The 22,433-nt window shown below is 39.6% G+C and overlaps 1 protein-coding gene across 1 annotated transcript in view; it reads left to right on the forward strand.

Annotated features, from left to right (window-relative positions):
- The window catches only part of gabra3 (gamma-aminobutyric acid type A receptor subunit alpha3), a 39,196-nt gene extending 33,783 nt beyond the window's left edge, over positions 1-5,413 (forward strand). Inside the window, exons 9-10 of the mRNA XM_029519847.1 lie at positions 4,909-4,947; positions 5,090-5,413. Of these exons, the coding sequence (XP_029375707.1) occupies positions 4,909-4,947; positions 5,090-5,413 (363 nt within the window). The remainder of the gene's footprint in view (positions 1-4,908; positions 4,948-5,089) is intronic.
- The last annotated feature ends 17,020 nt before the right edge of the window (positions 5,414-22,433 follow it).

The raw sequence follows: 22,433 nt of genomic DNA on the forward strand, positions 1-22,433 counted from the left end.
CTACATTTGTGGATTTGACCAACTTCAAGCACTCCATAGTTTGCTTAGAAGTGTTGTTGATATCAACAGGCATACTTATTGCTAATCTGATGGCGACTGCAGACACCTCATGTCTCCTTGTTTGTTTGTTTTTTAGAACTTTTTGCACTCCTGTATCAAGCCTGGTAACCGTAACTTTCCTATTGTTTTTTTGTGGACTGGCTGCTGTCTGGAATTGATGATAATTATACCATTCAAGTGAAAGAAGAAGGATACGCTTGATTAGTTTAATCAACATACTGTAGTAATAGTGATTATTTGACAAAATAATCGGTGTGGCCCACGAACCCCCAGTGACTTTCATATTTGGCCCACTTGAGATTGAAGTTGAATAGCCCTGTCTTAGAGGATATAACACATGGAGTGGAATGAAACAGAGAAGTTTGCAAGATTTAAGAGCAAAGTTTTTTTATTTTTGTTGACTGTGGCTCCATTGGTGAGCCCAGGGGTCCAAACCAGATGCTTTTTGCTGAAGCTGTGATGAAGTCACTTAATTAAAAACATATCAGCACTTCATGATATTCTGGGAGCCTAAATTAATAAAGATTTGTGTGATGTTTTATGAGTAATCACGTCAGACTAAATGTATCGTAGGCATGAGAGCAGGCCATAGAGAAGGAAAAATTAAGCGCCTCTCCCTGTGCCAAAGGAATGATGTATCCATGTTTCTTTTTCTTAATTAGCTGGAGCATCTGCTTCAAAGACTTGCTCCATTAAAGAATGGAATTAATGCATTGTTTTCCTGTTTTCATACGATTCTCGTGAATGGTAGAATCAGATGTTGAAGGTCTATTGTGGTTTGACTGATTGTATACACACACACACACACACACACACACACACACACACACACACACACACACACACACACACACACACACACACACACACCTTGGCCCTGTGTCACTGACAGCACCATGTATTTGCATTTCCTTTTCAAAGAAAGATCTACCGCCATTGCTTTGAATTAAATAATGATGTGTTTCTTCTCTTCCGGTTAGCCATGTAAAGTCTAACTGTGTATAAGTGAAGTGGTAAATATTGGCCGAGTGAATATTGTTGTTGTCACTAGCACATAAAAATGCTGGAACAGAGACAAAAAGAGCCAAAAAAAAAAAAAAGAGAGAGAGAGAGAGAGAGAGAGAGAGAAAACATATTTCCCTTCTGTGACAGAAAGTGCCTCAAATTCATTTTCTGCAACTAATGTACAAACTGTTTGACACAATCAGTACAGCCTTTCCTGTTTTTTTTCATGGCTTGACATTTGGTCCTCAGAGTGACTGACAGAAATGCATATTGCTGCCATGAAACTTTTTAGTCAGTGGGGATAATTTGCAGCTTTACACTGCAGCAGAGTGCAGGGCTTTTTTTTTTTTTTTTTTTGATGCCTCCTCTTAATGGCAACAGCCTGGGCTGCGTTCTCGGGGGCTGTGCTGAGCATGCAGTTGTCATGATAGATAAAAAAGAATGGGGTTACAGAGGGAGGCATGGCACTCACACTCACACTCCCCGCTACAATGAGCTTCTGGAAAGCTAATGGAGCAGACCACATGCATTTTTAATTTTAATATATATATATATATATATGATAGAAAAAAGGGATGCTGTAGGAAGAGAACCTTTTAGGAACCAGTGTTTTCTAGGAGGGAGGATTAGGCTCTGTAGGTCTTCCTGTAAATACAGTCTCCAGTCATCAGAGTGAGGGTTTCAGCCACCAACCCTACCATAGCCAAACGATGACTTCATCACCCTCGGGCTCCTTTTCTTTTTTTAATGGTCTGAAACGGTGAGCTGTAGAAGGCTCTGTGTTGCTTTGCTGGTTGTGGAGCTTCTCTGCCGTTTTTGTCCTTTTCGTGTTGCCTAACATTGTATGTGACAACTAATCTATAAAATTAGCTCTACCTCACCAGCTGAAGGTGAGCTTATTACAGAAATTAGCCGGTGGGGGGGTTCGGATGAAATGAAAGCCCGTGCATTCTTGGCACTCCCTGACACATGATTTGACACTGCCGTGTTGGATATTGTGCGCTAGTTTCATGAGTAGAGGCTGGAGCGCTTGTTGAGCGATTGTTGTGCACTGGCCTTCCAAAGCCGAAGCAAAGCAATGATCACACTTTCATAGATATGCCTCATAACCTTGTGCATTCAAATGCCTACATCTACAGACATTTTGACACAACAGATTGTTCCAGTCCCATTTCTGTGGAACAGAGCATGACACTTCAACTCACTGTGCAGGTGCAGGAACAAAAGGGGAAACTGCTGCAGGTTATTTTATGAGCAGAAACTAAAGTGTTCATTTCTGGAAGTTGTTTTGCTCAAGTGTAAAAAGCAAACCTTAGCTTTCCTTATACTTTTTTTAATGACATTTTTTCCATGCCTTTGTTGTTCAAGCTGGAGGTGTGCAGGAATATTTGCCTCAAGGCAAGCATCTTCTGAGTGTTGTGACTACAGGCTGGACCCTTGCAATACACCAAGATGAAGTGGCTATGCGTAGCTAGGTACACTAATATTGCACATTAGCACCATCGTCATGGGACGCTGGCTTTTATCGGTTATAACAACTTGATTTTTTTCCTATGTTGTGAAAGGCAGATCAGTGTTTTCAAGTTGTGTGGAAATGAGCGCAAAAGAAAGAAACTGTTGTGTTGAAAGTTTTTGCTTTGATGAGGAATTATAAAGCATGCTTAATTAACCCTGGTTGACGGATAACCTGTAGTAGGACCTGCCGTTATGACATCATGCTCAGGCCACCACCACAAAAAAAATTGGTAGCGCAAGTGCCACTTAATAAGGCCACACACAGGAACATTGTGTATCCATTAACAAAGTCCACATGCTCATACATCCACATGCTCACATACTTGAGGCTATTAAATATGCCAACACCCCATCTCCAATCTTAGACAGGCACAGACTGTCACAAGCCTCGGTTACACGCACACATGCACACACTGAGCTCCACACAGCAGGACACAGCGACACTCAATTACCCTCAGGGTACTTAATCACACTCATAAAGAAATTCTGATGCAACAATTTGCAAAACTTGCAAAGACAAGGTCAATAGATGCAGTGTATTCAGGGGTATTTGTGCCTGCAGCTGGTGAAATGACTTTGAATGGTGTACAGGACTCTGGCCCGGAGTAAATTGTGTGCTGTGTCACATTAGGTTGATAAAACCATGCACATGGCCCCCGTGCCACATGTGGTTTCTCCAATAATTAGACCATATAAATTACAGCAGCCCAGCTAAATAACAACAGGATATTACATTCCTTGGCTTTTCTGTCAGGTTATAGGACAAAGGCCATCCCTAATGCCAAGGTCTGAGGGAGTTTAGGGGGCTATGATTAAGGTCATATGACATGTTAGAGCAGTCATTGGCTTTTTCTGCTGATACAAGCCATTGATGTGATGGAGGAGGCTCCTGCTGGACTTAGACATCGAAGGAATCAATATTGTGGGAAAGTATCTGGTTATCCAAGGGGCATCGGAGTGACTCTTTCTTGAGATGTACCATTTCGGGCTGCGATTCACTATCTCTCGTTTTAATGCAATCAGGGAGCTTTGTTAGCTCTCCAGAGACCTCACAGACGCATTTGAAGCACCATCCTCCTCCTATCGGCCTGCTCACCCCAGGACAAAACACTCATCACACTAAGCATTTCCTCTACTTTGCCGCCTCCATCAGCTTAGGCAGATGCTATCAAGTTACCAGCCACTTTTTGGTACCTACTGCAAATATTATTCTACTGTGTCATATGTCATATGATGTAATCAGGTTTTCTACATATAGTGACACACTGCTCTGAGCAAGCCTACAGCACTCATCTTGTTGCATGTAAACCATGCTTCTGCCTCCATGTTTGGCTGTATGTGAACACCAAGGATGGGGATCAAACAAAGCACTTGGTGATGAGCTCTGTGCAGACACGGATCCACAGTTTTGGAGGAGGGAGAGAATGGGACATTAGTTATGCTAATTAAAAAGATTGAGTGAAGTGAAAAGGAAGGGAAATTAAATAAGGTTGAAAGGGACGGAGACTGAGATTTGAAAGTGAATCTCTGTTACATGCCAACACACCACTTTAGCTTTGTAGCACAAAAGTGGTCACAGTGGGGATGAGTCATGTGAAGAGAATTACCTGAGTACAGGCTCACACACTGTATGCTACACAGGAAACTAAAACCTTGCCCGGTGATCAATCTTGGTGCCCTACTTGTTCTCTACCTTGCACTGTTTTTGGCTGACAGGATCCTCTGATGATGTAAGTTTAGCAATCTGGGATGACCAATTTAGCAAATAAAACTCTGTCTTCCTGTCTGCTTCAATATAAAATTGAATTAAAATTGGATATAAAAGACAGTTTAATGATTTCTCTGTCGAAGAGGAAAGCGATCGCTGCTGCCAGTTGTATCTCCCAAAGCTTTGTCGTGTTTGTTTTTATTGTAAGCTGTTTGCCTGAAGAGTCCTTGCTGCTCTCATTGATTACTGTTTGTCAGACATGTTTTTAGGCAGTGTTATTTTGCTTTGTTTCTAATCCTGCTCTGTCCTGCTACTACTACTGTTAGCAGTGTCAGATGCCAGTCCAGCCTGGTTCTGCAATGATGAAAAATACGATTGTTACGATTTCCTAAGTCTTAATTTTACCAACCTGATACGTTTGTCATGATTTACTTTTTTTTTTTTAAATCATGACTTTTTTTCTGCAATCCAGATTTGTATGATGCAAATTTGAATTGACAACATTAATAGTGCAAATTGTTCAAAAGGAGCACAAGCTAGATGGTGATGAATAGAGTATGTGCGTTGGGTAATTTTAATATAATTGGTAAACTTTTTTTCTTTTCTACTTTTCTTTTCAGGAACCGTTTCAGGCTAACATGGCCAGGATTAAAGATATGGTTAGGCTTTTGTTTTGTTCTTGTGTGTGTCGTGTCTCGTGGTGTTGCTTCTATTTCCTCTTTATGAGTTCAAATGGAAGTATTGTAAAGTCTGGTACTTCACCCCTGACGACCTTTACTTTACTGCTGTCTTCCTTTTCAGAGAAGAGAATCCGCAACTTTGTCCAAAAAGGCAAACAACACCTTCAACATTGTGGGAACCACCTATGCCATCAACGTAGCTAAAGACCAAGGTTTAACAACCATATCCAAGAGCGCCACTGTACCATCGGCCAAGCACCACCACTACCTGCATAAAATGGATGACCCCTACACGGAGGCCAAGAAGTCCTACAACCGCGTCAGCAAAGTGGACAAGATATCACGCATCATTTTCCCAGTTCTGTTCTTTATCTTCAACTTAGGCTACTGGGCCACATACGTCAACAGAAAACCCGCTATCATGAATGCAAACAAGCAAAACTGAATTTGACCAAGTGCTAGGTTTGATCTGGGTTTGTTCAGAGAGTAGACAGGTTTGCAGGAGGCCAAGTCCATTGCATTTTTTCGTGAGTGAGTGTGTGTTTTTGTGTGTGCGCGCGTGCACGTGTGTGTCTGTGTGTGTCTGTTTTTTCTTAAGAGTTTGATATTTTGCACGTCTGTATAGATGGAAGGCAAATTCAAACGTACAATAGATTCACATATAGTAGTGGACCTTACAGGAGGCACATTCTCTCGTCAGATTGTGTTTGTGTAGCTTTTCCTTTCTCCCCATCACACACAGCTCTGGTCCTGGTCCCTTTTTGTGAGTAGCCAAGAGTTCCTTTGCTAAATCTTGATTGCTTGCCATTTTTGTAGAGTAGTCAGATTGTATTCACTATGTTTTGACATGTTTGCATTTTGCTTGTAATAAGTTAGAGCAAGCATGTGTTTGAAGTTTTCATTGTAGCTCATTACCAGTTAAGGTTTTGACAAATCCATCAAGTTAACAGCATGCATGCACACGCACACAGACACACAGAAGCATCAGAAAACGCCAGCAGAGGCATTCGCAGGCTGCTTTACTGTGCTTTGTTAGCCCGGGGCAGTGTGTACAGTTCCATAGGAACATCATTAATAATCGTCCATATCTGGCCTTCAGCTCACGCTGAATCTCAACAGACTCGATGCAATATCATCTAGAATGGGTCTCACATCCCATGGGGCTGCCTGTACATTTTCTAGCCCAGTGGCTCTTATTGTTTTAACTAGCTGACTGTGTTCAGTGACAGAGAAGCTATGTGCCTTGGTGAATACACACATCATAAAGAAAAAGGCTTTAACGCACTCACACTTGCATCTTCAGCATACATATGCACAAAGGTCTGTGTATATATATATATCATGCAAACATATACTGGTGTCCACAGGCTCCATACACTGCAGTGTGTGTACACTGTGCCCCACTCACCAACAGCCTTGGGCTTGGGCACAGAGTGTAATATTGCCCATTAGTGTGGAAGGTTAACAGACCTCTGCCTGTGAAAAGATGAAGCTGAGAGATGAAAGGATCCAGCATAGTCCAGAACAATTATCATGTGCATTTATGTTGCAGCTCATGGTGTAGTTTCTCCATGAGCCAAAAACCAGAACACGCTACCATCATTACCTCAGACTGAAGTCAAATTCTGAATCACAGTTGATTACACATTTTATAAGTAACGCTAGATGTTTTATATGTTGCGTCATACCTGATACTCTTTTGTATGCAGGTGCCCTGGTGTTTCTATTTCTCTGATTTCTCTGCATCAGTCACTAGCTGGTCATTTTTTCTGTATTGCTGCCTTGCCATAACTGAGACGTTCGTTCATGTTGCGCTTTTGCCCTTTGTTAGTTGATTTTTTTTTTTTTTTTAGGATATTGGTATTGATTTTACTGTCTACATATGCTTAACTGGTTTTGTGTTTTGTGGTAGACAACAAAGGCCAACACACATCACATCACAGTGATACAGTGTTTCTAAACAAATTTTGGGGATATCATTACTGGAGACTATTACAATGCAAAATGCTGTGAAATAAGAATACCATGGTTTCTCCAACCATACAATAAAAAAAACATAACTGTTTCTTTTTCAACAAATAGTGGTCTCAAATTAAAGTTGGAAGTCAAATTTGTCTCCAGCTGTGGTAATTGCCTCCAACTTTGTTTTATATTCATTCAGTGAGTCTGTATTTATGTTAAGTGTTGAATTCTGTACCCGTTTATACAGATGCCATATCAATATAATGTGATTTCTGTTGCTTTTGCTATCGAATGCTCTCTGGATATTTTTTTTTTTTTTTTTGCATTATCCCTAATTATTGACTCCCTGATGACCACTGTACATTAGACCCTCAACGTGAAGTGGATCTTCTCAAACTGTATTGTCAGTGATAAGCTTAGGAGAATGAGTGAATTGTGTTGTGACCTCTGTAAAGATGTGTGAATAACACAAACCATGTACAATGTATCAGTCATAGGTTAATGCATGACAATCTGTACACATGTATTTCTGCAACCTCCAATGGTGTTTGTCACACTGAAATAGGGCTTAGAATCAATGTTTCTCTAGTTCATCTAAGTTCCTCATAAATCTCCTCCTCATAGCCTCAGCAGCATCTGCATAAACACACTTACACTGCAATTATTTGTGCATATTGATGTGATGCTGATCATTTGCAGCTGGTTCTGAAAGTGTTTTTAACCTCGTCTGGTAGTCACAGATTTTCAGTTTAATTCTGCACACAAACATAAAACACAAAACTGAGCTGGTTCTCTGTCTGTCTCAGTTACAAATGTTAAATAACTGAAGTCCATTTGTTTTTTTACTGGGCATACACAACCACACACACTAAAATTTACTTCCTACCCTATTCATGATACACATCTGCTGTGGGTTTCAAGGCCTGCTGGCTACTGCTAAATCAGGATCTGATGACACACAGTGCTAATGTTTATGTATGATTCCTCTGAGTAATGTCATCAAGGTATTCTAATGAGTACAGTGCAGCAGCCACTCAGTATTTGAACAGGATTTATGAAATAACCCACCTCAAAGACAGTCCTAAATATTACCAACATGCCCGCTTTTCTTTGACCAATGGACACAATCAGTTTCTTGTAGCACAAAGCGATTTAATCTGTGCTCAAACTGGTCAGTGATGAAATAGAGAACTCTGATGTGATAAATGGCATTTTATTTAGTCCAATCACATTGACACCAACTCATAAAATCCATTAATATTTATGCAAAGTGTGCGTACGCACGTGTGTATTTGTAAAATCATAGACCTTAAAATGTCAAATTAGCCATAACAAGATAACTAATGGTCCTCATAGAAGCGATAGGAGTTTAGGAATATTACAGTTCTATAGATGGAAATATTTCCTAGGAGAGTCATTTTTGTATGCTCCATTTGTGGTGTGACACTGGAATATTTTACTGTGTATTTATTCGCTGTATTGTAAAATTAATTTGTTAAGATGTCCAGAGTACCTTTTTCTACACACATATATTTTGGGTGGCTCTGGGTTGCATAAAAAAGGAGGGAAAAAACACTTTCAAAGCCAGACAACCACAACCTCTGCTCCTTGCAGCTCAACTAACGTAGAATCTGTGTTGTCCAAACTGTTGAGACTGAGAACTGAAAGAACACAACAAGGAAATACATGCAACAGTGTAAAAATCTGAGATGGCTGATCATCATTGAAAGAAGATATGATAATTAAAGAGTATTTTGAATAGTGAGTCATGGTCATGGACAACTGGCATCTTAGGATAAGAGTTTGCAGAGATTTTAGAATAAGTTTTTTTTTTTGTTGTTGTTGTCGTTGTTGTCAAATGTTGTCATTCCTGAGAGGTTTTGATAAACAGAACTCTGTTGTGTTGTTACCATTTAGGTTTAGTTGTGATTGTGTTTTTATTTCATCTGCTTAATCTTTTCCTCGTGGGACCAGAGTTAACTTCAGCAAAAACCTGTCATCCTATAAGATACAGTATATTAAGAGTATATTACTATATGAATATATTTATGCTATTCAATACAGCATTAAATATTATATGTTTTATACGACATAACCTCAACATCATTGATGCAAATCTCTTGATGGGTAGAAAGCCGTAGAGAAATAGATCATTAAACAAATTATTAAACTAAATGGCAAAAACTCTAATTGCTCAAAAAAGTGTAACAAAGTCGTGAATTTGTAGATATTGTGAAATCAATTCCGATAGTTTTTGTGAATATTGATATGTCACGTTATTTATTTTTACATCTGATGAGTGCTGCTGTCTTACATCAAGCTCTGTAACACCACGTGTTATGGTATTTTAAAGACATGTGATAGAGATAATATTCATTGAGCTACTTACAAGATCAGTACCTTGTGTGCACTTCTCAAACCTAACTGTGAATTAGCAACCGTCTGCAAACCAGAGTTGTACACACTGGTGTTCTCTCTCCTGCAATTTCACTGCATGTCCCTTCGCATTGAGATCTCAAAGACTTCCTACACAACGAAAACCCCAGGAAATAAAAGGACTTTGTGTTTTTGTTGGGAGGTTGCTCTCTATATGCTCTGTGACTGGACTCTGTATGTTGCCCTCTCGTTCATGTGCTTATTGTATGAGATGTAGCAATTGGAAATGGGGATTAAAAAGGACGTTGCATTTTATCTTGGAGACTTTTTTGGTCACATACAAGCCACAGAAGTGTACGTTTGCAACACATGTACTCATCTGTGTTGCTCATTTGGATATGTATGCTTGTCTTTTTTGGTGGTTGTTGTTTTTTTTTTTGGATATTATGCATGAGGTCATTTTGTTTACTCTGAGGAAAAAAAAAAACAAAACAAAAAAACAGTACATCATGAGGACATCTAGGCTCAGCTAATCACATTGTCTACGACAGACTATACATTACATACACACAACAAATTAATTGGCCACAGCTGCCTATTAATATTGTATGATGCAGTGCTTACATAACATTGATTCCTGCCTGGTTGCAATTAGGATCTGAAATTACCAAAACAATGTTATTCCCAAAGGGTCAAGAGTTAGGATATTGAGATAAGGCTCCTGAGGGATGCACAGTAAAGAGTAATATAAACATAATTTAAAGTTACACTGGTGGACTTTAGCCAAGATTTTGCGCAATTCATACATTTAACCTAGTTGGAAAGACCAGTAAATCCTTAAAGGCCATCTCTATGAGAACACTGCCAAAAATACCCAACAAACTTTGTGCTTTGCATCATCAATACCATCAACATAATGCACACTTTCTAAGGCTGAGATTGAACCACAATGGGATCATCAAAAAGGAATAAATCTGGTTTATAACAAATGAGCAATGAACAAAACAGAGGAATTTCACTGGAGGCTGTGCTGCGGTCTACAGGTTATTGTATCTGTCTGGCCTCAATCCAGTCCTGACTGCCCTGTTGGTGGCTTCAAGTGCACAGTAAGGCCATTTATGTTTAAAGCTAAAAACACCTCGTTTTTCTCAGCAAACCAGGGAAAATTATCCCTTTCATGTGTGGACCTATAAGGTTGTTTTCTTGCTTTTGCGCGCGATGATAAATGAAACAGTACATTGCACATTTAATGGCTTCTGCACACACCAGCTTTAGGGACATATAGATCTTTGTGCTTGTGACCTACACCACTGTTGTCATGACAACTTGATTGCAATAAGCATAAAAACATAAAAACATATTTACTTGGAGTTAGGGCCGCCATATACTATGATCATAGCTGCATTTGTTTATCAGAGCAAATCATTCCATCAACATTTAGTTGGCAGGGGATGAGAATTGGCAGCAAAAATGTATAAAATGTTCTCTTATGATAGAACAGGCAGGACAGCACCATTGCCACACAGCTAGAAGGTTGCGGGTTCAGTTCCCAGGCCTGTCCTGTGGAGTTTTCATATTCTCCCCGTACCTGCATGGGTTTCCTTCAGGCACTCCATTTTCTTCCCAACATCCAAACTCATGCACGTTCGGGTTAATCATTTCAAATTGTCTGTAGGTCTGAGTGTGAGTGGTTGTTTGTCTCTGTATGTTGGCCCTGCGATGTACTGGCGACCTGTCCAGGATGTACCCCGCCCTCACCAAATGTGAGGCTCCAGTATCCCCTGCCACCCCGAAACAGATGAATGATATAACAGGTTGTCTCACAAAAAAATGTTCACCATATATACTCTGTGTAAAGTCTAAGAACCTGGATGAATGATTGATTTTCACATGACCATGACATCACAGGATCCCGTCCTCCTTTTAATAAATAGCAAATAAACAATCACTCATGCATGAGAAATAACACATAACATTGTAAAAGTATAATGCATCTGTTTAAGTGTATAATTTTGTACGCATTGTACAAATGACCCACATGAGTTTACAGAAAGCCAACACTCACAAATTGCTTCTCTCTGTGATGTCCGGTCAGTATTATGAACACAGAAATTCATAGTGCCCAAGCAGTTCATCTCACTGATATGAAAACAAAACTCTTTACTAAAGGAGGGAGTTGAAGTCTGATCGACGTTGACTTTTCAGTGTTGTGCAGGGCAGGTCAGACATAAAAGATCCTTCCCCTTTGTCTTTAACAGTTCACCATGTGCACCATTTTATCACTGAGGTTTATTTTCATTGTCAGGACCTGTTGTTTGCTTTACAGTGAATAAAGATAACGTCTTTTCACACGTCTTAGTGTGACTGAGTGTTTGCTAAAATGCACCACTGATTTCAGCTAATAGAAAACTTGTCAGAGAATACTGATGCTCCCAGTAAAAGCATAGTCCACAAATGTCACTCAGGGGAGTCTTGCAGGTGATAACACAATACAATAGAGCCAGCAGGGGGGCCCTTGTACTTTCATTCAAAAGATGCAGAAACATCACAATCAGACAACTTGCACTGAACAAAATTCCACAAACACTGGATACAAGATTAATATTTGGAATAATCAACCCTGGCATTGTCACTTCCTGCAAGAAAACGTGCACAGAGGCCAGCAGAAAAGAAAAATGTGGTAATAATGAACACCAGACCACAACAGTATCACATTAGACAACACTATGCCCAAATTATCCAGCCTGAGTCCATTAAGAGAGAAATCGCACCAGCTGCCATGTGGCCATTACCTGACAAAGAACCTCTGATAAATGAGATGGAAAAAAATCAGACTAAGGCAACCAAACTGATATAGAACAAGTAAATACATGTCAGCTGCTCCATGTAACAGATAATAATGTATAATGTACCGTACTACATTAAAATTGCAAACATTTGAGGCATGAAGCGAGAAATGTTGTTAAGCAGCTGATGACCTTAAGTACATGGATATGAGTTTAAGTCGCCAATAAGTGCAGTGAAGTGTAGCAGAAGCATGAAGTGTCAACACTTCAGATGTAATTATAACACAGGAAAACAGTGAATGAAGCTGTCTCATTAACCTGTTGCCTTGAACTGTAACGCTGAGTTGACTGTGAAGTCAATGGAGAAGAGGTGAGTGCTGCAGCCTGTAGGCTAAATATCACAAGCCTGACATTAGAACCAGGGAGCACAACAACAGGCTCTCAGGTTTTATCCGTTTCTCTCTAAGGAGAAGTTAAAAACCTTTCAAGTGAACCAACTGCAAAGTCCCCTAACAACATCAACAAACAGTCATAAATGAGGAACGTGAATGCATCATCATGTCCCAGTGCCCACACAGCTGAAGGGGGGAAAGCTACAAAACCCCAATTCATAAGAAAGCCAAAGAATTGCCAGCACTCAGGGGATACATGATACAAAGGATGGTGATGCAGCAGCAGAACATGACACCAAGCATCTCTGTGACAGGAGGAGTAAACAACCAGAGGCCATATTGTCAAGCGCATCAACAAACTGAGACATCTTGGTTTACCTGGGTTGAAGAGATTAAGCTGTGATACTCGTCGTTTTGAGCAGGTGTCTTCAGGTCTAAACTTCTCGGTCCCAGGCTGCAAACACTCTGGTCTCACAATCCTCTCCTGTCTCAGGACAGGAGACAGTCCTCTCTGGACTATGAATCGTCTCTTGTCTCAGGATCTTCTCTGGACTATGAATCGTCTCTTGTCTCAGGATCCTCTCTGGACTATGAATCGTCTCTTGTCTCAGGATCTTCTCTGGACTATGAATCGTCTCTTGTCCCAGGATCCTCTCTGGACTATGAATCGTCTCTTGTCTCAGGATCCTCTCTGGACTATGAATCGTCTCTTGTCCCAGGATCTTCTCTGGACCTGGGTTTGTTTGAGGCCGACAGATGTCTCCGGATTAACATGGCTACTCCTCCACAAACCACCCGTCCTGAAGTCTCTGCGGCCAGCGGGGGACTTTCACAATGTTTGTGTCGATGACGGTAGAATTTACTGCTGGCAAAGAGAGGGAGTGGGCCAAATGCAAACATTTCAATTTAAAATTTCTGCGTCTGCAGTTGGATTTTCCCAAGGAACAGGTAAGCTTAGAGACACGTTTCCGTTTTATCGGTCCACATACGGAAGGAGGCGGCGAGCTTTAGCATGTTTAGCATTTAGCATGCTTATTTTTCAGCGTGTTTAGCGTCGAACAGACTTTCGACTTGGATTAGAATAATTTGACACGTGAAACCACATCACTGTTATTTCAACTACATAGCTTACTTACTTTGTTGTTGTTGTTGGGTTGTTATTTGTTTTTGTTTTTTGTTTTTTGTTTTGTTTTTTTTTGTTTTGTTTTTTGTTTTGTTTTGTTTTGTTTTTTTTGGGGGGGGTTGTAAATTTCCCTTGGCTCAGTTATTATTGATACCAATATATTTGATTACCATCAAATTACCAAATAAAGGATCTTAATTTTCCTATTTCAACAAACTATTGGATTCTATACATTGACATTGCCAATTATCATCATCACACATTTCTATGCTATTCAAGTGTATAACTCATGTAAACTAAGCCTGTCAAGTAAAGTAACTTTAATAGAGACATTCATATAGATTATATTATATGAATACATTCTTACCATAACTCAACATATACAAGAAGATAAAAAGTGGTTAAGCCATTTTAAGATGCTCTAGATATGCAAGCTTGGAAATAAGACTACAGGTCATCGATTTCAACTGATATTTAAGAGACAGGCATCTTGTAACATCTTTCCACTTCTTAAAGCCTTACCTTTATACCCACTGGTGCTACTGTAGTGATCAGGTCCACTACCTAGTCATATTTAACCCTTTGAAGCAGTTTACCCTCAGTATCAACTTTGATTTTTTACTACAGCCTGCTTCTTTCCTCTTCTCCAATCCTACAGTTGAGGTGGTTTTTACAAATGTACTAAAAATATACAAATGTCCTTGAATTTGAACACAAATCTTTTCAACATTTTAGCATGTTCTATAATAAGTCCAGTGAATAATGTAAGAAAACCTCGCACAACTTGACATGTTCATAGTGGGTAGTGTTAGGTCACTGCCAATAATGCCTATTATAGACCTCATCTCTGTGAAAAGTGCCATGTAATAATGTCCATGATATGATTTTGGAAGAACATTAAAAAAAAATTTGCTTGACTTGACATTAGTCATTTAATCACCTGCCATTTGAGTGACATAAACTTTACCTTGCCCTAGAGTAGAACTATACAGATCAACAATTTGTCCATATCCCCTAATTATAGTCTAAAACATAGCAGCATTTTTTATTATATATGAAACAATGACATGCCAATTCTTCAAAACATACAGAAAACCATTCTCCAGCCTATTTAAATAATGTAGAATGGAATGGCAATTTCTATCAATAGGCCAGAATATTATCGAATGATAACACATCACTTCCACCTCTTGTGTAATTAATCACATCCTCATCAGACATCATATCCAACTGATGACAGAATGTCTTAATACACTATAAAGGGTGAAGCTGGACTGTCCAGCACTTGTTGACTTTGTTTTCTTTTCCCTCAAGGGCTCCTGTACTTTGATGACACCCTGTAATATTAGCGCTTACCCTGTGCTTACTGCTTTTCTTCAATTAGTTCAGGTGTTGAAAACCTCCAGGCAGACTCTTTTCTTGAAGGGTCTGTTAAGAGAAAGGCTTTTGTGGCTTTGTTGTTAATTAAGTTCCTTTTTTTGTGTACTAGAGAAAGTAACGCTTGGTTTGTCTGCACCCATGTCTGCTTTCTGCTGTTCTAGAAGTGATGATTTGTTTTTAATAAAAAATATTAAGTGTTCATTTTTCAAAAGAAAAAAAAAAAAAAGAATCAACTTCTAGAACAAAATTATTTAGTGTGCTGTGCCCTCTATTGGCCAAAGAGAAGTGCACGGCATCATTAGATTTATTTACCTTGATAGGTCCCAAATTAAGGAATTTAATTTGTGTATCATGGAGGACACACATGTGCTAATATTAGTTGCATGCAATGTATGGAGTTTCCAACAGCTCCCACTATATTTTACTAGGGTCAGTTTTTACTGATCGCATCACTGAGACCGCCATCATTTTGATTCAGGGTTTTCAGGATTTAACTTGATGGAGTTGTGCCCTGCCTCAACAGAAAAATGTTTTACCCAATGCATACACTTAGAGATATTTATTTGCTCTCAACAAGCCAGTATGAAAATGTATATGTTCTGAATCAATGACAAAGTTAGTTTGCAGCTCTTATGGTATAATTACAATGTTTGATTTTTTTTATATATAAGCAAAATACGATGGGACATCGCACCTGGCCCACCATTACAGGTACCCTGCCCTACGCCATCTGTGTGGCAGCAGCTTCACTCTCTCCTTTCCTTTTTCCCTCAAGGCACCACCTGGAGTATTTGGCCCCATGACTCGACTGGGCAAGAGAGTTGGGTGGATACAGCAGGCCTTTAAGTGGACACCCCCCTTTGCTGGTGGTGATTTAAGCCCACAACACCTACTAGGGGCTTGACACCAGCTCCAGCATCCTAGATCTGCACCCGCTGACTACTACCTAACTCGAAGCCGTTCGAGCTGGCTCTGCCACCGCACCTCCCGCTGCATCCACATCCACCGAGGTGCTGTTTCAGCCTTCTTGATGACATTGCCCATCAGCCACTTTCTTGCCTCCCTTGGCTCCCCAGAGGAGTGACTGCCCGGCAAAACCCCTCCAGCTGACCTCCACGGGTAGGTTTTACAATAAATATAGCTACCAAAATATTCTCTGTAAACAGTTGCTCCAAATTCTTGTAAATAACCCTTCTCTAGCTTTTCTTAATAGTTTGTCATTTTATCTGCTGGGTAAGAGATTGCCACATAATCTCTAATGATTTCTAAAGCATATAAGAGCAGACCAACTGGCCAAAACATTACAATGAGGCAATTCATCTGCTTTCAGTTCTGACTGCACTCCTGCTTCTGCTGCTGCCGCAGGATGAGCAAAGGCCCTATGGCTTCAGACTGTGGATGACTAACAAATAGGTTTGGAAATAAATATGTTATGACCTGAAGAATATTTCAGTTGCAGATAACTTTGCTTACATATTTTCTTCTTGAGAGAGCAATAGCCCCAAATGAATACAGATAGGTACAAGTAGCCATCAATGGGACATAAACTTTTTATTAGCTGCAAATAAAATTCCAGCTTTAGATAGCTGTACCAAAATCCTAAATCCACTAAGTCCACAGCATGTGAAGGACAGGACAGACATAACAAGATAGCAGTAACCTGATCCTACTGAAACCTCTACAATTATCTGACACCTCTACAAGCGTACTATTTGAAACTGATTAAAAGTCTGCCTCTGCCCCACCTAATTGGATCACCTTTACATTCTATCCATGATTTTCATCTTGGATTTGCATAGATTAGCAAGGTAAAATTTACCATGTTGGCATGTTTCTCTATGTGTTAGCATACTTGACAGTTGTGGTACATTAGATCGGCTGTGGCGTGGAAAGCTCAGATGCCCCGCTGTCAGTATGGGATATCCTTGTGGAGGAAATGACTCAACAGTTGTCCTTGGGAAGATAACCAAGTGAAGTGCTGTAGAAACAGAGGCAGAGGAGACGTTTTATGAAGGTGATGAGAGAAGATGAAATACAGCATACTGCAGGTAATAAGAAAATGGACTGATCCTGAATTTTAATATTTCCAGCAACTTGTGTGGTTTATTGGAACGGCTGGGGACGATTCAATTGCAATAACATGAATTGGCTTAACATATAACTCAGAAATATAGCTTTTGTCTTTACCACATAGAAGGCATATTGTTCTCTTGGGGTTACTGTTTGGACTGTGTGTCAGTTCACTCTGATGTCTTTGTTATACAGATTATAATGTGCTTCACTGAGCTATGCATAAATTTCACTTCTGTTGGTGCCAACCTTGAGTGTGGGTTATATTGTCTGTGTGCCTAAAGTCAGCCCACATCACATCTCTTGAGATGGTACCCTGACATACTTACCCATTCTACTCTCTTCCACAAAGCCCCCCATGTCCCCGAGGAGACGCATGGATGAGAAAGCTCATTCTCCTTGTGGGGTGTTCCCCATGCATGACTGATGTTTAGATTAATATCCTTGACTGATTCCTGCTCTGCGGTAAGGAGAGGAACAGGAATCAGAGCTCAGCCACCCCCTCAGGAGTCCATTGATTTTCGCACCATTCTGACAAATATAGACCTCCTAGACGCATAAAATGTTTTATCTGTTCTCCGTTTATATGCCATCTCCTCAAGCCCAACTGTTTACATCTGTTTTTTGTTTATGTTTTTTTTGGTTTTTTTTCATTTGTTTGTTTTATAGAATCGCTTTTTGGTCCTGTGTTATAACTGAGCATGCTGTTACACTAAATGTATCTGATATGTGAATGAAGGAAATACGGGCCAATACAAATGTGACTGTTTATCTATTTAGTTTTGTATTTAACAGCCTGAGGAAAGCTTAAACAAACCAAATTTTCCTGCTGTACACACAGTAAAACAATTGAATCGATATTTAATGAAGTAAATGACTGAACAGCCAGAATTAAAGAAAGCAATACCCAGAAGCTTTGGGAAAGAAATATAAACAAAAATAAAATAACATGACCTGCAATGATTTTTACACAGCATGAGCTCCAAATGTGGTTTATTGGCTGAATTGATTAAGCTCTAAACTCTTGTATTTACAATGTCTGACCATCACAATAAAATTGTTTGCGCCCACTCATATTAGTGCACATTAAGATTAAGAGTGAGAGCTGTTTAAACAATTTGCCTTGGAAAGTTAGAATTTGCAATAAAGTGGTGCATTTTGAAATATGCTCTGAAAAGCCTCCTGTGGTCTGAATACTAAAATCCAGTCAGGAAAAATGGTAATATCGCCCCCTGCTGACATTTATAACCTTTTAGAAAAACATTCACACTGTGCTACTAGATTATTCAAATTCAAGATGAAAATTCATTTTATGAGGACAGTGATGTACGTGTTGTGTTACATTTTATCCCAAATCCTGGCATAATCTCACAGTGTCTCACAGTGTGAACAGCAGCACACAAACATTACAAACAGCATAGCCAAGTGTGATACAGGATTTTGTGCATCTCTCACTTGCTCTCTCTGTTTCTGTCAGACATAATCCATTTCATATTTGAATACAGGATTGATTCAATTGTGACAACACTTTGCTCATAATTTCTGCAGCATGGAGAGTCGGAGAGTCAAACCAGCTGTGACTCTTAATGATAAGATAACATAAAATGAGACTTCATTGTCCCCATTTAGGGAAATTTACTCGTTACCACAGCTCTGTACAGACCGAATAGGAACAGAATCAAAGAAAGAACAGAGATACTATATCCAGAAAAATATGCAGTATGCATTATGGATGACTATACAGAGGAATCATGTGCATGATATGGTGAAAGAAGTATATAAATATTCAAACACTGGAATATATATATATATGTGTGTGTGTGTGTGTGTGTGTGTATAAAGTGCATCAGTGGTGAAAAAGAATGATTTGAAGGGCAGACATCAGGCCTTACATGTTATTGTACAGTCTAACTGCACTCCTTCCTACAGCGTGGATGTATGAGTCTCTGACTGAAGGGGCTGCTGAGAGCACCCACAGTCTCGTACAAAGGATGAAAGGGGTTGTCAAAGATGTATGTTAGTTTTTGCAACATCCCTCTCTCACCCACCTCCACCACAGACTCCAGATGACATCCCAGCACAGAGCAAGACCCTTTCACCAGTTTGTCAGTCCTGCGCCTGTCAGTGCATCCACCTCCCCAGCAGACTACAGCATAGATGATGGCAGATGTCACATTCTTAACATTCTTAAGGAACTCCTGCAGACACCAAAGGACATCAGTCTCCTTGGCAGGTGGAGTCAACTTTGGCCCTTCTTGTATAGGGTATCTATGTTAGTGGCCCAGTCCAGTTCATTGTTATGGTGAAAACCCAAGTATTTCTAAGAGTCCACTATCTGAATGTCTTTTACCGAGGTCTTCACCAGTGTGGCAGGGGGTGACTTCCTACTAAGGTCTATCACCAACTCCTTAGTTTTACTGGCGTTGATGTGATGTGGTGTGAGTATTGGTCTCAGCCTTGATCTGGGTTTACTCGGAGCTTAGAAGCCGATGCACAGTGATGCATTGCTGAATTTTTCTAAGGAAAATTTTACTTTGTGATGGATATAAAAATCTGTCAACAGCCAGTAATCCAACCCAAGTTTTATTACAACATTGAAGGAGCACAGAGATATTGACAGTTAGAACCTGAAATTGACCTAAAAAATATCAGGGATGTCCTGTGGTCGACATTGCAAAATACAACAACATATATACTAGTATAAACTGTACAGTATGACAATTGTAACAAGTCCCATTAAGTGTTTCTAACTCATGGGTAGAGTTACACTGGAACACAGAATAAATCATCAAAATGATGCAATCCTGAATGGATAAAACCAAGGCTGGTTTTGAAAGGTGTAGTTTTCTACTGGAAAGAGCTGTTGACCAGCAGGAAAACAATTATTTATATTTCTCCATGGGCAGTCATCCTCTGCTCTCTGTGTTTCCTGACAAACTAGCCTTGAATGTGTGGACAAACTTTTATTAAAAGGCTTGAAAAAAATCTTTCCCCATAACTGAAGCTGTGCTGCTGTTTTCCCTCCACATCCAGCTTTTTTTTCTTAGTCCTTTATATCTCTAACCAATTGGCCCCTTTCCACCAGATAGCATCTCGAGCCAGGAAACCAACTCACTTTTTATCCCGCAGGATTGCATGCTGGGAGGCCAGTTGACCTTCGTTCCACCCCCACCATATCCCGAAGCAAGGCCTGGACTTTATAACCCAACACTGGCTTGTAAATAGAGTCAAGAGTATATTCCCTTATGGGAGTTAAAGAACTTATTGCATTAGCCTCTTAAGAATACTGAAGATGGGATCAATTTTATTTTTCTGGGTAGCCCAGGATGGGAAAGTATCTGCTGATGTGACAATTTCCTCATCAAATTTCAGTGTGTTCTCTAGTTCCTAGATAGACATTACAGTGTATATCTATTGTGGCACTTTGTGCATCTGTGTCTTAGTGGAAACCAGTAGTAAATAGGAGTCAGATGATTCTGGAAAAATCAGCCTCCAATAATTTGTCATAGATTAGAGTAAATCAGCAGCAGCATCACGTCCATGTCATATTTAAAGCAAAAGAGTCTTTATCCTTATTGGATTAAGGTTTCAGGGAATCAAATAACTAACAGTAGTTTGGTCATGTTCTGTTTTTTCAGTATGCTATCTGCATGATCAAACCAGGCCGCCGTGTATTTCCTTTACTGTGCATAGTGAAGCAGTTTTGGCCACAATTAAAACATTTCACCAGGGTCATTTGCATTCAGATCCTAGACCTGCTTTGCCACATGCACTGGCTGCTACACACAGCATGAAAAAAAGTTTACCATCCTGAATGCATCCCAAACCAGTAAGTGAAGAGAGTGCACGCGTCACCATCCCATGATGATGCAAACACAATGCCAGCTGACCGTGGAGGCTGCTGGCTTACGAAGGCATTCTCTGAAGAACCCCGCTGTGATAATGCTAGTATGCATACTTTAGTTTATTTCAATCAGACTTTGTTCCTTCATGCAATGACATGATTCATTTGAAAGTGAAACATTTGAGTCCAAATCATAAAACCTTCCTATTGCCGTGGCCTTTGATCATATTGTCCACAGTTTTTAGGACATGTGAAGCAATAACCTCGAATTGTTTTTGTGTGCAGGGTAATTAAATAAGACTAATAAAGTGGAGGAGGGATGTGTTCATCAATATTATCGTCTTCCAACAGTGATGAAGGGATGGCATGGTTACTCTTTTTATTGACTGAACATTAAGTGTAAAATAGTTACAGCACATCATATATCATAACATATCTATGATTTAAAAACAGTTGCCGGAATAAATCTTCACAGTTCCTCATTACTTTCACTGTTAACATTTTGATTACATTACAATGGCCAAAATTTATATTGATGGTAGTACTAATGGTTCTCTCATTTGGAAATGGACTTTCACTGAAAATACAGAATTTAATGTTTTATGCTCATACTTACCAGTCATTCCATCACTGTAATTAAAGGAAAAGGGAACAATTTGAGGTCCCTTTTTAAAAGTTATGAATCCCACATACTTGGACTGCTAACAGATGTCATTGTACCTTAAGTAAGAGAGGGGGAATAGGTAGAAACTCACTGTTGACAGTCACAGATTGATGTATAGGTTTCAGTAATTTCGGGTAAATTGCATCGCTGCTGCAGGCATATTGCACTGAGGCAAAACTGGGCAATAAATATTGAACTGAAAAGAGTAACTGGCGTACCTTAGCGACTCATAAACATTATAAATCAAGGGGAGCTAAATACAAAATGAAAATGATGCTCCTGCCCTAGGTCCCAAAAATGCCATCTGTTAATCACTTTTATATATTTCATTGAGCAGAGTCACTGTATCTTACATGTGTTTCCAGTGGATGACAAAGCCTATCATTTATACCTAAAATAATTATTGTAGTTACACTCGTTAATCCGAAGCGAGAAGGACATCTAAAAATCAACATTCATTTCCCTCAACCGTTTTTCTAATGAACCAACGGAGGCTTAGGCAGTAGTTAGCTGTAACTAATCCTTAAACATAACAGTATCACCGGGACGTATTTTTCATGAACACACCACTCCAAACCATCACACCAAATCACACGTGTTGAAAGGAAATGGTGTTGCCCTCAAATTACCCTCTCAGGCACCTGAAAACCCCTTTATTGGAATAAAATGATCCATGAAGGATAATGAAAAAAAAATAGCATTTTATTTGTCAATTAAATGTATATTACCATCTGAGAATATAACTAGTGTTTGCACGGATCTTAATTGACAACATCCTGGCTAAAACATTACAACAGGCAACTTAGCCGCCTTTGTTACTGATACGCTTCCTTCACACAGAAGATTGCCATTGTCCCAATTTACAACG

This window comes from Echeneis naucrates, chromosome 14 (assembly GCF_900963305.1).
Source record: "Echeneis naucrates chromosome 14, fEcheNa1.1, whole genome shotgun sequence".
Lineage (NCBI taxonomy): Eukaryota > Metazoa > Chordata > Actinopteri > Carangiformes > Echeneidae > Echeneis > Echeneis naucrates.